At 38.6% G+C, this 16,136-nt stretch overlaps 1 protein-coding gene across 12 annotated transcripts in view; it reads left to right on the top strand.

The window, feature by feature from the left end:
* LOC108147618 (neurobeachin) overlaps positions 1 to 16,136 on the top strand; it is a 186,064-nt gene that overhangs the window by 103,945 nt on the left and 65,983 nt on the right. For 5 of the 12 annotated variants that reach the window (XM_017274274.2, XM_041710240.1, XM_017274272.2 and 2 more), the window contains exon 1: positions 4,311 to 4,620. The exons of the other annotated variants lie outside the window; for them this stretch is intronic. In XM_017274274.2, coding sequence (XP_017129763.1) covers positions 4,312 to 4,620 — 309 coding nt within the window. In that variant the 5' untranslated portion in view covers position 4,311. Of the gene's footprint in view, positions 1 to 4,310; positions 4,621 to 16,136 lie in introns of those variants that run through there. 12 annotated transcript variants of the gene reach the window in all.

Below are 16,136 nucleotides of genomic sequence, written 5' to 3'. Positions count from 1 at the left end.
GGTTATCAATGTTTTGGTATGATAATACCTAACAAAACTCATTAAATGGGAATCTGGAGAATTTCTGCAGCCAAATGTAATTAAAGTACATGGGATATACGATAGCAGAGAGCAAATAAGTTTCGAGTGTTTTCATTCGATACTAACCAAGCCAAAGTCTAATCCTCACCATCTCATGCTCAAGAGTCATCTGTCGAAAGTTGAGACGGAATCCGAAACCATTGACTCAATGTTCAGCCTCTAGTGGCCCTCGCATTGTTTGTCTTGTCGATTTGTAGTGCGACGATGGTTGTCAGGCGCACAAAGACATATTCGATGGCGCGGTTTGGTCGTAGCCGTGGGCCAAACGGATGCCTTACTATGGCCAACCACCGAGCAAATCGCCCGTGGCTGCTCCCTTTCCTCTCCCATAAAAAAGTACTCCACCACAATATATGTATATATCCAGTCGGCCACATAATATCATTTACTTCTAGCCCAGACATCATCATGATGTTCGTTCGCCCTTTCTTTGACGCATTTGCCAATGAACTGAGCAAGAAATTTTGCCATAAATATGAATTATTTTTTGGTGCGCAGCTAAAAATCATATTACATATACGCCCAGCCATCGCCATCGCTATCGCCACCGCCGACGCCCCCGCACAACTTTCTCCACATTTCAATGGCAATAAAAGTGATTTAATAAGGCGCAAAACAACAAGAACGCAACAAAAAGAAAAGGGGCAAAAAATCGGTAAAGGGAAGCCAAAGCAAAAACGAAATCAATTTGATTTGTCGCCACAGACGATGGTGGGCGGACTGGCCCAGGATCTGCCACGCCCATTGCGTGTGATTAAGTGCGCGTTTAATGTGCACGCCATGGCCATAAAACAAATTGTATGCAATCCTGCCACCGAAAGCTTCGCAATTTACTTACCCCACAGTTCCAGAGCAGAGCTGAGCAGATTTTTCCCTCATCGTGACTCTGACTATCCTTGGTTAATCCCACTTTTCTCGCAATCCTTCTCTATTTGAGAGTTTCGTAACTGATTTCGACCCGTAGTCGTACGTAGGTCGACGGTCGTCGGTCGTCGGGGGAGGCCAAAAACTTTTGCCGCTCGCCTGTGTGAGCGCTTTGAAATGTAAATACAGCTCATTATTTCCAATGCCTTGCCATTCATTTGCAAAGTTTCCATTTTGCTTTGGCCCACACACACACACACACACACACACACACAATGAAAATCTAAAATCTAGTGGCATCCACATAAGGCCAAGTCACCATGGGACAATTTCCGGTAAACTAGAAATTATACTTTGGGCATTGAATTGAGGGAACCACTAATAAAACCAGTATAGATAATTTGTAGGCAATCCAAAAATCTATTCGATTTAGAAATAATCGATTGTTAATTTGTTGATATTAAGATTAATAGTTCTCGATTGTTCAGGTTCTTGTCAGTAAGCTTATAATTAAAGCTTAATAAAAATTGTTTCACAGGTAAAATAAATTTCCGATGAATAAATTATCGATTATTTTAGTTCTTGTCATAAATTTGAAGATATATCGATAATTTGATTTACCATAGAAGTGCGGGCTCTGGCTCTTAAGTTTTAAATATTAATATTAGGTTTTTGTATCCAGACATAAAACACTCTATATGTTCCATATTCTTGTGAAATAATAAGTCTGCTAAGGAGACAACTTTTGCTCACAAATTTCCTCGGTTTTCAAACCCACTGTGCGTTGGCAGGAGTCTGTGACTATCGGTTCACCTTTAATTAACTGTAATGCCATCAGGCGGCAGGAAATCCGTTGGTCAACGTGTGTGTAATGCCCCTTTGCGTTACCTTTACCTTTTCCATTACCCATTCACCAGCCTCCAGGCCCAAAACAGAATGTGTGCGAAGAGTTTATTATTTTCACTTAATTTTTGCTAGAGTTTTTTGTTTTTCCTCTGACTCCGTTGTCTTGGTGTTTTTTTTTGTTTACCCCTGAAACCTTTGGCCCCGACCCATTCAATTTACGTGCCTTTCGGACCGGTCGTCCCCAAATGGCAAATCATCACAGCTAGACAGAAAAAGAAAGGCTAAAAAACCCTTCGAAGAAGTCGAGAGCCAAGAAACGGAATGTGGAATCTTGTTTGTATAACCAGAGCTGCGGCAAAATGCTGTTCAAATTGACTTGGGGGTTCGGATGACTCGGCAGGTGGATCGTAATGTCCTTTCTGTGGGGGGCGGTGTTCGAATGGACGAAAACAGAGAGAACAGAACCAACCGATGGGCTTGCTGCCAAAAAAAGAAAAAACATAACCAGGGACAAAGTCAGCGACAAAAGGAATGTTTCGCCTGCTGCACAATGGCAAATAATTCATAACTTGGCTCAAAAGTTTGATTTAGCTGCAGTTAATACACTGGGTTTCCCATTTCTCTTTTGCCTTGGATTTCTTCTTTTTTTTTTTTCTTCTCTTGTATTTGCCTTGCCCATCCCCAAGTTTCTCTGTTGATGTTGGCGCAAAACATATATATTTCTGCCATCTCCCATCCTGTTGGCCATACGTCGGTTTGCATAAATTTTACCCGGAACGTAGGACTCCTGTTGACAGCAAGGATTCCCCTCCCCTTACTGCTCCTCCAGCTGCAGATAAATTACGCTCCAAGCACCAGCACCAATGGAAGCGGAAGGGCCAACGGATGACGGCTGGCAAAGCCAAAGCCAAAGCCAAAGCTGTTCGAGAAGCTATAGGAAAGGCCAGAGGAACCAAGAGCACCAAGCAACTGTATGCTTATTTTTCTTCGACTGTAACTGCTGGCAGGACTACAAAAATACAAGAAAAACACACACACACACACATATGAGACCTTTGGTCAGGCGGCAAAAGTTTCCACTTGGTTTTGTTAACTTCTAATTTGTTTGGCAAATTTTTCAAAACTCTGTCCATTTTATATCAAAGCAGAATTTGAAAGTTATGTAAAGTTTAAGGGTTTAGTTATGGTCAGACTACAGAATGTTGGGTTAATTTTGAAGGGCCTTCAATATTTTTGAGCATTCTAAATATTTAACGTAAATAATTCTTTATTTTTACCTCCACCTATGGTTAGACCTTAATAAAAAAAAACATTGTTAAATCAATTCAGTTTGAACGTTATATCATCAAATTTAGGCCACTTGCTTGTAGATGGATAAGTCGGAGTTCGAGTATTTAATGGCTTCTAATAGAATATTTAACCTTATATGACCTTACATAAAATTGGATACCATAAATCTAGAATTTTATTGTTAACTATATTTTTGAGTCGGCAAACGTACCGGAAATTTGTGTGGCTTGCGTGCAAAATGCCAGAGGACCGAAAACCCGGGTGACACTCCCCGTCAGCTTTGTGACTAACATCTCTGCTGTGCCCCCGCCATATAATGCCGCTTCTGTCTTGCTGTTTGTGGCGTCTGTTGCTGTTTTCTCAATGCCTTCAAAATGGCACACGGAAACCGAGGCGTCTGCTATAAATTTTTAACAACCATTTAACTTGAATTTTATTAGTCCCCAGTCAGCGGTCAAAAGTTCGAGAAGGAGGGGATAAGGCAGTTTGGGGGCATGACTGATGCTCTCAGTCGCTGTCATGTTGCCTTCTTGGAATATGCTCGTATTTTTGGTATACAAAGTGCCCAAATGCTGCCCACAATGTCATCACAATGACATTTTGCATTTCGCAGTTCATTTCTACTCGTAGTCGTAGCCATTGTCCCATTCTCTTCGTTTCTTTATGGTTTCTATTTTTCGTTGCCTACTTTCTGCTGGTTATTGATGGTCTTCATAGACCCCCCTCCCAGATGTTTCCCCTATCTGTCTCTACTTTTCTCCGTCTTGGCCATAAACTATATATGGAATGTAGTGACTTGTGGGTCACTTGTTTTGCTGCAGCTTCAGTTGTTCGCCTGCCGTTGACCTAAAACCATGTACTTCTCCTCCTATTTTTCAATATAGTTTGTTATTATTTACTTGTTGGCAAATTGTATTGCAAAGTTTTTTGAGATTGGTCTTTTTGTTTTCGGTTTTTGTGGGTTCTCTTTTTTTTTTAACAACCTAAAAGAAAATCGAAAATTCGAAATTACTTCCAGTTGAGTAAAATGTGCGCTGCTGACAGACTAAGAAAAACAATAACCACAACAAAAACCAAACAACTCGAGTGCAAATACTAAACAAGAAACCATAACAAAACAACGACAAGGAATCGATTGGAAAATTAACAAAAAAGAAAAGGAGAATCAAAATCAACGATTAAAGCGATAACCGATAACAGATAACCGACGTTCAGAACAAAACACCCGCCATGGACTCGCTGGAGCGCCTAATGCGAGCGGCGCCGTTGCCACGAATGTTGACCAGTGGTGTTGTGGCCACTGCCGCCGCAGCCGCAGCCGCCGCCGCTGGCAAGGGCATTGTCAGTGTGGGCGGTGATGCAGTGGGCGGTGGTGGTGCAACAGTCGTCGGCGGTGGACAACAGAGGGCGCTAGTCCATGCCTCCCTGGCGGCGGCCACAGTGGGTCGCAAGGGACGCCATCTAACAGGCACCTTCTGCCTAACGGGCGACACCATGGAGGGCATCATACAGTGTTTGGTATTTCTCAAAGCATTCTCGGTAAGTGGAGAGGGTAAAAAGTAAATTGCCACACACTGTAGAGATCAAGGGAGAGAGACCCAAAGACCCAGCTGAAATCCCAAAACCCATACACATCCACACACCCACTTTCATCCCCATGGCACAATTCAATTTAGTTTTCGGTTTGCGCTCGACTAAGTTTTTATTTTTTCTTATATATATATATATATTTTTTTTTTTTTTTGGGTGGGACTGCCATCAAAATGTGCAATAGGCTGTAAATAGGCAAATACATTTCACAGAGGTCTGCCTGTGGCAAGCTGATTTTGGGATTTTATAACTTAATTTTTGCCAGGCATGCGGGGAGAACCTTTGACCTAGTTTATGGGCCCTTTTTAAACCAACAACCATAAGCCACTCCCCTGCCCAAAAATAAAAGAACACATACACATGTGGGCATGTGTAATAAAGATTTTCAGCTTGTCTATACAAATTTTTGACCCACTCACTAACGCTTTTCCCTTCTCTGTTTTCCTTTACTTGCAGGTGAGTTCAAGCGAAGATAATGAAGAGCAAATACCCAACAGATTTATGAATCTCAATCAAAAAACACAAAAAAAAATAAAAGAACAGGTATTTCAGGTACCTGGACAGTTTGTTGACTTGTCATGCGGATAACGCTTGTGATTTGTGACTGAGAAATTAATCTGAATAACAATGACAGCCTTTTATGTGGCCAGGGTGAAATTTTCGACATTTATTTAATACATTTGCAGTTGGACCACTGGGCGGATGAGTGATGTTAATTGAATTAGTTCTCTGACAGAAATTTAAATGGAAATGACGTTTAATGGATTTTTGTTCAATTATTTAAAATGACACAAGAGAAATGTTAATAGTGATTTTGTAATACCTATATCAATTGACAGTGCAAATATTTTGTTTGTTTTTACAAGAAAATCCAATTTTTATACCCTTGCAGAGTGTATTATAATTTCAGTCAGAAGTTTGCAACGCAGTGAAGGAGACGTCTCCGACCCTATAAAGTATATATATTCTTGATCAGCATCACTAGGCGAGTCGATCTAGTCATGTCCGTCTGTCCGTCCGTTTATATGCAAACTAGTCTCTGAGTTTTAAAGATATCTGCATGAAATTTTCCCAAAAGTTGTCTTTCTATTGCAGGTAGTATGTAAGTCGGAACGAGCCTGATCGGACGATTATAGCATATAGCTCCCATAGGAACAATCGGAAAAATAAATGAAAAAGAATTATAACTTTGCTGATTTTTAATTTTTTGTTTAGTTCTTCGACATATAGTAATGGTTAAATATTTCAAAATTATGTTTTAAATTTTATCAAAATCGGACGACTATAGCATATAGCTCCCATAGGAACAATAGGAAAAATAAATGAAAAAAAAATTATAACTTTTCTGTTTTATAATTTTTTGTTTAGTTCTTCGACATATAGCAATGGTTAAATATTTCAGAATTATGGTTTAAATTTTATCAAAATCGGACGACTATATCATATAGCCCCCCCATAGAAATAATACAAAAATAAAAAATAACTATCAAATAATTGAGCTGCAAATCATCATAGCTTCAATGTTTTTAAACATATACGCAAGTAAATCATAATGTTTTCAAAAATGTTTAATTCTTGCAATAGCTGCAAGGGTATATGAACTTCGGCTTGCCGAAGTTTGCTTTCTTTCTTGTTTTTTATAATTTGAAATAGTTATAACTATAACTATATGTTAAAAAAATCTTTTGTTTTCATTCAAGAATATATTAAAAAAAATATTAATATTATTTTGGAGGCAGCGGTATAACAATTTCCAGTTAATTCAACAAAATTCATTTCCTGCAAAGTCGATAACCAATCGATACCAATCGTTTTTAATTAGGTTTTTTTGATACGGCGCAGTAGGCGTTCTGAAAAAGAAGTCTACTTATTTATTTTCCACCATACGGAGCAACGGAGCGTATGCGTAATATTAAACCAATTAGTGCACTGTCCCGGCTCAAATGAATTAATGGTATACATTTTGATTCTGATGAAATGAGGTGTGCCTCAATTAGCCAACGCCACTGCAATTTCAGTCTGACAAAATTGGATATTCGATATTAATTTGACCATTTCCACTCAATTGTGTTTGTCCTGTTAAAAAAAAAAAAATCACAAAAAGCGACAACAAACAAAGCGAGTAACAAATATAATAAATATAAGTACCTTTTTGTATGGGGCTTAAGCTGTAGAAATGTAATCAAGGTCAGTTCCTTCAGAGTTTAGAGATTTCTGGGGCAACTCCTTATAAAGTTGAGTTGCGACTTAAACCCCAATAATCGTTAGCTATCGTTCGATGGCAATACATATGAGTGTAGTGTATGTGCTTGTAATCTGGCACCCCTAAATCAGCCTGCATTCCGTTTTTTTTATAATTGTCTATTGCCCTCTGGCCCGAGGCTTAATTGCAGTCTCTATATGTGGGGGAATGTCGGACTGGAAATGCACTTAGCACCCAATCGGTTCCAGCGGTTCCTAGCCAGAAAAATAGAAAGAGACAGGGACACGGTAGCAGAAAGAGACAGCGACAGGGACAGAGACGTAGGCCGACATCAAGCGCTTGCGGCAATTGCAGACCCATTAAAACTGACACATTGCGATTGCTTTCTCCCTTTTTATCCTCTTTTTTTGGCCAAGGCTGAGGATATATACAAAAAAAAAAAAAAGATTGCAAAGTGAGAGATACGTAACAACACAGACGGAGTGGAGATATAGTCATTCTGTTGCCATAAACAAATTATAAATGGGCCGACTGCCGGGTACCCATTAAATCAAAGGGATTGCAACCTGTGCAAAAAGGTGCACGGAAAAATAACAAGGTGTATTTAAAAGTACTAAAATGCATTTTTGCTTAAGTTTGTTGTTTGCTCTGAAATATAGGTTAGAAATAATTTGTTTTAATGTGTTTAATTTTCAACTGTTAATTTTTAAGTAACTTCTGTTAATGAGCTCATAATGTTTTCTGGTTCCTTTTTCTTGAGCAAATTTTGATTAAATTTAAAACTTTTTTTTGCGGTGTGACCATGCCCCATTTGAAATCGTCGAGAGACTTTTCACGCATCGTTAATTTTTCCCCGAGGCCGTCTCTTTCGGTTCGAGTGTCTGTCGTCTCTTTCGGGCGATAGTCAGTTGTTCATTCACTCATTCATTCATTCATCCAACCTGTCAGCCAGTCAGTCTCGCATTCAATCAGCCTTTGGGGCCGGCTGCCTATCGTTATAATGATGTTGCCGGGATTCATCCTTGCCTTTTTTTCCTGCTTTGACATCAACACCATCTACCAAAGTCGTGATTTACTTTCAACCCGCACTTTTCCACCGCTCACTTTTCCAACCAGCTGTCATCCGCTTTTTTTTCGCCACTTTATTTCTGTATATATATATATATATATGTGTGTGTGCATTTGCGAATTTAAATGTTGCACAAATATGAAAAGCAATTTACATAATATCCTGCCAAGTGTAAAATGATTGTCAATTTTGTCTGCCACTGAAGCAAAGCGAACCGAGCGAACGGAACGAAATGGAATGGGAACGGAAGGGGAACGCGGGAACGAAAAAATGAAGAAATGGGGAAATGAAAACGGAAAGAAACCACACTAACCATGGTAAATTGTGGCCTTCAATTGCTTGGATACTCCATTTTTGTCCCCTTCCAAATCGACAATTTTTCAAGGCTCAGTGATAAATAGGGTAATATCGGTGTCCTATATGAATGGAGCATAAATAAGAAAATAGTGTTGGGAATGTAATGAAATGACGGTTATAATTGGATTATAAAACATTCTGCTGATAATATTTGTATTATTTTTTTTTGGAGCCAAAGCTCAAGTTTGTATCGGCTTATTTTTTAAAGCAATTAAAATATAACAGGGAAATTCGGTTATCTGCATTTTTTCTATAATAAACGAAATTAAGTAAACGAACCTACTTAAGCCCAATACTCCAAATTCGGCAAGTGCCGGGGCAACTAGTACAGTAGGTACTCAACGAAATGCACACAACATTGTTTCCCCCTCAAGTGGATGGACGAAGATGTTAAACTTAAGAGGTTTTGTGTGCGTCATAATTATACGGACACTCGAGATGGGAATTAATTACACAATTTGTGAGCGAATCGAAATGGGACGATGTGGAAGGCAAGGCTCGCCACATTAATTAGCATTCATCAATCATGTTTGACCGCAGCAACCGCTGCAGCAGCAGCAGCAGCAGCAGCGGCGGCGGCGGCGGTGGAGTCAGTGACCAAGGACACTCGAGCACTCACACACTCACACACCCACCCGAACCACCCAACCGCAGGATCCTTTGCCGATGTCTCCGTCAGCCTGGTGCAAATATTGCGCAATTTGTCGTCATTATCCAGGATATTGAACCTCATAATGTGCGTCGACATCATCAATTTCAAAAACGTTGACGTGGGCGGCACTGCAAAAATAGGGAGGCAGTGAAATGGCTTGGGGTTGTTACTTGAACCATCAACTTAAAGATGATGTCAATATCAAAAAAAAAAAAAAAAAAAAAAAATCATTTCGCAGTCAAAAGTCAAAACTTAACTTGGACTCATGTGGCTTAGACTTTTTTTTTGTTTATAGCCAGCCCAGCCTTAGGTGATCCAACTATAAAAGTATCTAAGCTAAAAATTAATGAACCGAATTAAAATTAAATTGTAAATTATTTCTTAATGCTCATATTTTAAATAATTTTATGGTTGCCTTTAAAAGCGCAAAAATTAATGTTATCAATTTAAAGTTATCATCTCGTGCTTACTTTCGTACATCCTCACTGATTTGTTTATTGAAGAATTACGTTTTTCGGCTATTGTTAATGTCTTATACGAAACCCTTTTCTTAGGGTTTTCACCATCATATCAATTGGATTCCCTTGGATTTTTCTCACCCACTTTTTCCTTCGGTTTACCGCATTTGGACAGGTGAGACGCGAACGTGATGCTTGCATCTATGCAAATTTGCGTACACTCAGAGTGCGGCAAACATGCACAAACATCGGCCCCTTTCAGCCCCTTTCAGCCCCTTTTCACCTTCCTAAAACCCGTTTTAAACCCCCTATTGTCCCTATCCACTGACGACTATGGTGCATCATCAGCAACCCAAACAGAATCGTTGAGGTGGCTTGTTCCACTCGTGTTGTTGCTTTTACTGTTGTTGTTGTTGTTGTTGTTTGCTTTTGAGGCCTTTCAAGCACTTGCTTATTATGCAGTCACGTGTATGTGTGCTTGATGTACACATATATGTGTGGGTAACTGCATATGTGCGAGTGTTTGTTGCCAGTGGCACAATTTGAACAATAAGTTGGCCCGACTGTTGAAGCATTCTGTCTGCCACTCAGCCGTCTGCATTTCTAAACTTAAACAGTTTATTAAGAGCAAACCAAAACCATAAAACAAATAACCATACTTTATACACTAAACAGAAGTATAAAACTTGTAGTGGTCTTTTAACCAAAAAAAAAAAATAGTTTCCAAAAAAGTACTTGGCTTAATGAATTTTGTGAAAAATTTTTTTGTTTATAAACTGGATCATGGCACTCAACTTTGAAATAAAAGCAAATATGTTCTATGTAATCACAAATTCACAGAATATTTACATTGCAATAGAAAGGTGTGTGGATTGATTAAATGAATGTATGAAAGCATATTTTAAAAACACTTCAAGCTCTTTACATTTTTCATCTCCATGAAAAGACTTTCCTTCGATTGCTTTTGAATTAAAATATAAATAGCAAAAGTGCAAATATTTGTAACAAGGCAAGCTGTAGCAGATAAAACGTAAAATAAATACAAAAATATGAAATACTAAACGGAATTGATATTGTAATCTGAGGATTTATATTTGTTTCGGCAAATTGTAGAATGATAGGATAAAAGCCTTAAGAATGCCTTAAATGTTAGTACTTTAACAAAATATTTCAGTATGAGACACTTCATCTTTAAGATGCAAGTCATCCTCCCAAAACGTGATTGTTTTCTAGAATGCACTCTGCTACAGACCAAATAATTTTCCAAAAACAAAACACTTATTCGTATAGTAAATTAGAAAACCTCTTCTGCATTTAAAGTATTTTTCCTGTTTTTGGTAAAGCTTCTGCAAATACCAACAGGATCAAATAGTTGGCAGGACCGATTCAATTTACGAGGCGAATGCCTTGCTCGTATTTTGGCAGTTGAAATTCATTGTCTGTCTGCAAAATGTTGTCACGAATCTGGCAATTGCGCTAGTGTGTGTGTGTAAAAAAAAAAGAAAGAGACAGAGATGGGAAAAGTAAGAGATAGAGAATGAGAGGGCAGGTGCATATGGCCCATCATCTATCTAAATGGATATCGCGGCCCCTTTTTGTGCCATCTATCTAGTTATCTATCTTCAGCCATCTCTTTTTGGCCTCTGAGCCTGTCTCTTTTGCGCTGCTATAGTGTCATCTCATTCTGTCCATGTGTATTGTTGCACGTACATGTCGTAGACTTTGTCTTTTGGATAAAACTTCACTAAAAAATGAGCATGGCATGGCGTTGAGCATTTAAACTAGCTACAAAAACACCAGCAACACCTCCCCTTTTTGCAACATCACGCCCCCTTTGCCGCCTCTTTTTTACCTACGTGATTCGCATGCAGAAAATGGACACGTGTGTTGGTGTGTTTTCTATTTTTTTCTTCTTTTTTTGTTGGTCTAAGGATGTGTGTGTGTGTGTGTGTGGTTGCCAAGACAAAATGCGGCTAATGTCCTTTTTTTCCACCTCCTTCATATTTTGTATTTTTTTTTCTCTAGGTTTAGATTTACAATACAGCGTAAACGCGCGTTTATATATAGGTATGTGTATTTTATGCAATTCTTTGTTGTGGATTTAATGGCACTCTGGCCCTGAAAGAACTTTAGCCGAAAAAAAGCACAGCCAACGCTTAAGAGTGTGCTACAATTTTTGCTCAACCACTTAAATGGGGGAGGCGGAAAAAATCTAGAAAGAAAAGAAAACAAAATCGTATAGAGTGAGAGAAGGGGAAAATGGGAGAGTAGTTAAACAGGGAAACTTATTTCGTTGCTGTCGCTAATTTGGCTCAGCATCAGCCGCAGCAACATCTAGCGCATAATAATTGCCTACTCGCACAAGACTCGCTAATTGGCAGCAATTTTGCCAGTTTCCACGTTCGCGGCGGCACTCGGTCGGTGGTTCGGCGGTTCGGTGGCTCAGCGGCTCAGTGGGTGGTGCTGCGGCATTGGTGGCCGAAAGCTGGAATTTCGGTTTTAAGCAATTAGCAAAACTTCCACTAACGGCCAAGAAATGTTTGCCCTTGCCACCGGCAAATTGGATATCTTGCCTCATGGATTATGATTATGGTTTCGGCTAGGTAATGCAATTTTTTATAAATATGTCATCTTCTTATCTTATAGCGATGTGCCAGAAGCCAAAATAGCACTGATAGTTGCCCCATAATGGGCATAAACAAATCTTTTCTCTCCTTTGCCTCTTGATACTATGACCTCTCTTCAATTATACTTTAATATATCCAGCTCTATCACTTTGATTATCCTTCAGTTTTATTCCACCCCATTTTTGTCCACCAGGCAATCAAAAGAATTGCTGAAGCGCCTGCAAATGGAACTTCATCTGGTCATTGTAATCGAATAGGGGCACAAGAGAAGCGGGGCAAACGCAAAGTAAATTATAACACATAGTTTGTGCTGCTTTCTCCTCTTACTTTTGACGTTTATGTTGTGTACAGTGGAGTGTGGAATTGTTTTCGAGGGGCTGAAATGGGTGGGTCAGAAACTTATGCCAATTCATTAATTAGTCTGCCACTTGCCACGGAAAAGCAGCGACAGCTTGACAAACTTTAACCCACCGAGCCTCTGGTATTTTATCTATCCACTTTATTCTCTTTTCTACTCTTTTGATGCAGAATGAAAAAATATTAGTTGTTAGGCAGTACAATGTCAAGGCAGTTGTAAGGAAAATGTTTTAAAATTGTGAAAAACCCAAATAAAAAATTTTTTTTTATATTATTTAAACATTAAAATCAACGAAACTTTAAAGTTTTATGGTAGAAAATAAAAGCCACCCTTTTTGGCTACTTTTTCTTTGTGCCTCGCAAAGATTTTATTTAGTATTCTTTAGCAATCGTGTTCATATTTTTTTTCCAGTGCAGCCGCGCATGTTCTGTTTTCCCCATCCTTTTGCACATTTCGCCACGAAGTGTGTAACTCGATATGACCTTCTACTTAATAAAGGCTCTTCATATTGCCGCACTGGACATGAGTCCTTATTGTTGCTGCCGTGCTGTTGGTGTTGCTGTTGCTGCTGTGTTTTGCCATCGCATTTATATTCCATATTCAATGCGCGTGGTCATCGCCTGATCCCAGAACATAGGACATATAGTCAGTTCGTTCAGCTCTTTTCTGTTGACTCTGTTGCTGTTGTGTTCATCGCCTTAAGTTGGTTCAGTTTATTTGATTAGTTCGCGTGTGTGTGTGTGTGTGTATATATATATGATATCAGTGTGTTTGCAATTTCTATGTTCATGTGTTGGTGTTGGCACGGCCGATAAAGTTTCAGCAGCTGCAAATATGGCAAACAATTTCACAAAGTGGCCAATGGCAAAAGTTTGCCACTGCCAATCGTCTTATTAGCTAATCGTTGACTCAGTGCAGACCTCTCTTTCTCTTTCTCATTTGGTTTTATTTTTCCTTCTTTCTTTTCTCATTTGGCACCTAATTAGTTGACTTGTCCAAGCAACTGACTAAAGGGATCCAAAACACCAATGAATTGCCTTAATTTCGCCCCTTGGCTGTCTTTAATTCGGTCGGTGTATTCAATTATGGTCGAATATCGGATCGTATTAAGCTGTTTAGATATTTTCCAATTTAGTTAGATTTAAAGAAATTTAATAAAAGGTTTTTTTTTTTTTTTAAAATCCATAGTTTAAAAAAAATCGGTTTTAGGTTTAAGAAATTGAAGGAATAGGTTTTTTTTAGGACCTTGAAATGTTTTCTGGTTTTAAATATTTTTACTTTTATTCTCTTTGCCTCTTTGCAATACATTCTGTTCTATTTTATTAACGATCAAATGGGTTTAAGTTCTTTAGACCCTTCTTTTGAATATCATAAAAAGGCAAAACTTGGGAATTTTTATAAAAATCATTAAAGATATCCCCATGATGAGTTTACTAAAATACAAAAATGAGCTTTTTTCCCCCGAAAAGACATCATCCTCTGATGTTTGATATAATCAGATATTTAGATACTGCTTTGCCTGGCCTGTTTAAGCCCGCTGCCTCGTAAACTGACCTTATCGGGGCAACACCATCTCCATCTTGGCTTTTGGTTGTGTGTGTGCGTTTGGGCCTTTTCGGCTTGTGGGTCTAAAGGGATGTGTCGCTATCTATGGCAAAACATCGCAGTCTCGTTCACTTGCAACTTTTGTAGCAAGACTTCTACGGATTTTACTCCTATTTTTTTTTTTTTTTTTTTTTTTTTTTTTTTTGCTTCGTTGGGTAAAAAGAAGGCACGCTGAGGATATTCTCCTTTGGCTTTTCATTAAAAAGTGTACGCCTATCGGAGCGTGTAGATCTTTTAACTACGACTAGTCGCTCCCTTTCTATTTTCGCAGACTCCCTTTTTATGTTACCTTTTGTCTGAGAGCATAAAATTGTCGAGTTGTGCAGAAAATTTTATTGCTGAAAGGTGCTAAAATGAAAAGTGCTGATGCCAAATGCTGATGGCACTAGGTGGTGGTGGTGGTGGTAATGGTGGTGGTGGTATTTTCCTAACTTTTTTTATTTTTTTGTTTTTTTTTTTTGCACTAAGACTTCCGTGTTTCTTCTTCGGCTGATGAACTCAAGTTGGCACCTTTTCTTTAATTATTTAAATTACAAATTGCCACAGCCAGCGGAGCAGAGACTTGAAGTGTCGACTGGAGCCACTTGGCACAGTTTTCAATCTCTAGCCACAACGAAACTGGCGCGTTTAATTAAGCAAAGTGGCCACCTTTTCGGGCCCAGCCCCTCATTTTGCTTCGGCTTTTGGCTTTCAAGAGTTTGTCTCCTCATCCCGTCCCTTTTCTTTTCTTTTTGTTTTCTATATTTTTATACCCTTGCAGAGGGTATTATAATTTCAGTCAGAAGTTTGCAACGCAGTGAAGGAGACATCTCCGACCCTATAAAGTATATATATTCTTGATCAGCATCACTAGGCGAGTCGATCTAGCCATGTCCGTCTGTCCGTCTGTCCGTCCGTCTGTCCGTCCGTCTGTCCGTCTGTCCGTCTGTCCGTCTGTCCGTCCGTTTATATGCAAACTAGTCTCTCAGTTTTAAAGCTATCTGCATGAAACTTTCCCAAAAGTTGTCTTTCTATTGCAGGTAGTATATAAGTCGGAACGAGCCGGATCGGACGACTATAGCATATAGCTCCCATAGGAACAATCGGAAAAATAAATGAAAAAAAATTATAACTTTGCTGTTTTTTAATTTTTTGTTTAGTTCTTCGACATTTAGTAATGGTTAAATATTTCCGATTTACGGTTAAAATTTCATTAAAATCGGACGACTATAGCATATAGCTCCCATAGGAACAATCGGAAAAATAAATGAAAAAAATTATAACTTTGCTGTTTTTTAATTTTTTGTTTAGTTCTTCGACATTTAGTAATGGTTACATATTTCCGATTTACGGTTTAAATTTCATCAAAGTCGGACGACTATATCATATAGCTCCCATAGGAACAATCGGAAAAATAAATGAAAAAAAATTATAACTTTTCTGTTTTTTAATTTTTTGTTTAGTTCTTCGACATATAGCAATGGTTAAATATTTCAGAATTATGGTTTAAATTTTATCAAAATCGGACGTCTATATCATATAGCTTCCCTAGAAATAATAAAAATATATAAAATAACTATCAAATAATTGAGCTGCAAATCATCATAGCTTCAATGTTTTTAAACATATACGAAAGTAAATCATAATTTTAATGTTTTCAAAAATGTTTAATTCTTGCAATAGCTGCAAGGGTATATGAACTTCGGCTTGCCGAAGTTTGCTTTCTTTCTTGTTTTTCTTTATTCCTTTTGGGCTGATGCTGAAGCTAAGCTTCCTTGCTAATTTTGTCTAATTTTGCAAAATGGAAAATGCAAAAAGCAAAAATCGGGGCGGAGATGCAGAGGCCGTTGGCTTTTCAGCTAAAAGGCGCATTTCCCTGTCTTTTATTTTTTTCTCCTCCTTTTTATCCTCTGCATCGTGAAAGTATTTCGTATCTTTTGTCTCTTACCTGTGCCAAAACGAAGTGGCAGCCGCCATAAAGCCTCGCCACTCCAATTGCAGCAAGGAAGTTGCAAAGTGCTTCTTTCTACAGAACCGCCCACAATTTTCAAGCAGCATTTGGACCATTTGTTTGTGCAACGGCATGCGGAAAACATTTGTGAGTGCATTCCAGGAATATCACCGGAATAGTGGGCGTGCCAATGGCTGGGCATCTAT

The sequence above is a fragment of the Drosophila elegans genome, unplaced genomic scaffold (genome assembly GCF_018152505.1).
Source record: "Drosophila elegans isolate 14027-0461.03 unplaced genomic scaffold, ASM1815250v1 contig_149, whole genome shotgun sequence".
In the NCBI taxonomy this organism is placed as follows: domain Eukaryota; kingdom Metazoa; phylum Arthropoda; class Insecta; order Diptera; family Drosophilidae; genus Drosophila; species Drosophila elegans.
The sequence above is the reverse complement of the archived record's forward strand: the minus strand, read 5'-3'. Positions and strand labels throughout refer to the sequence as shown.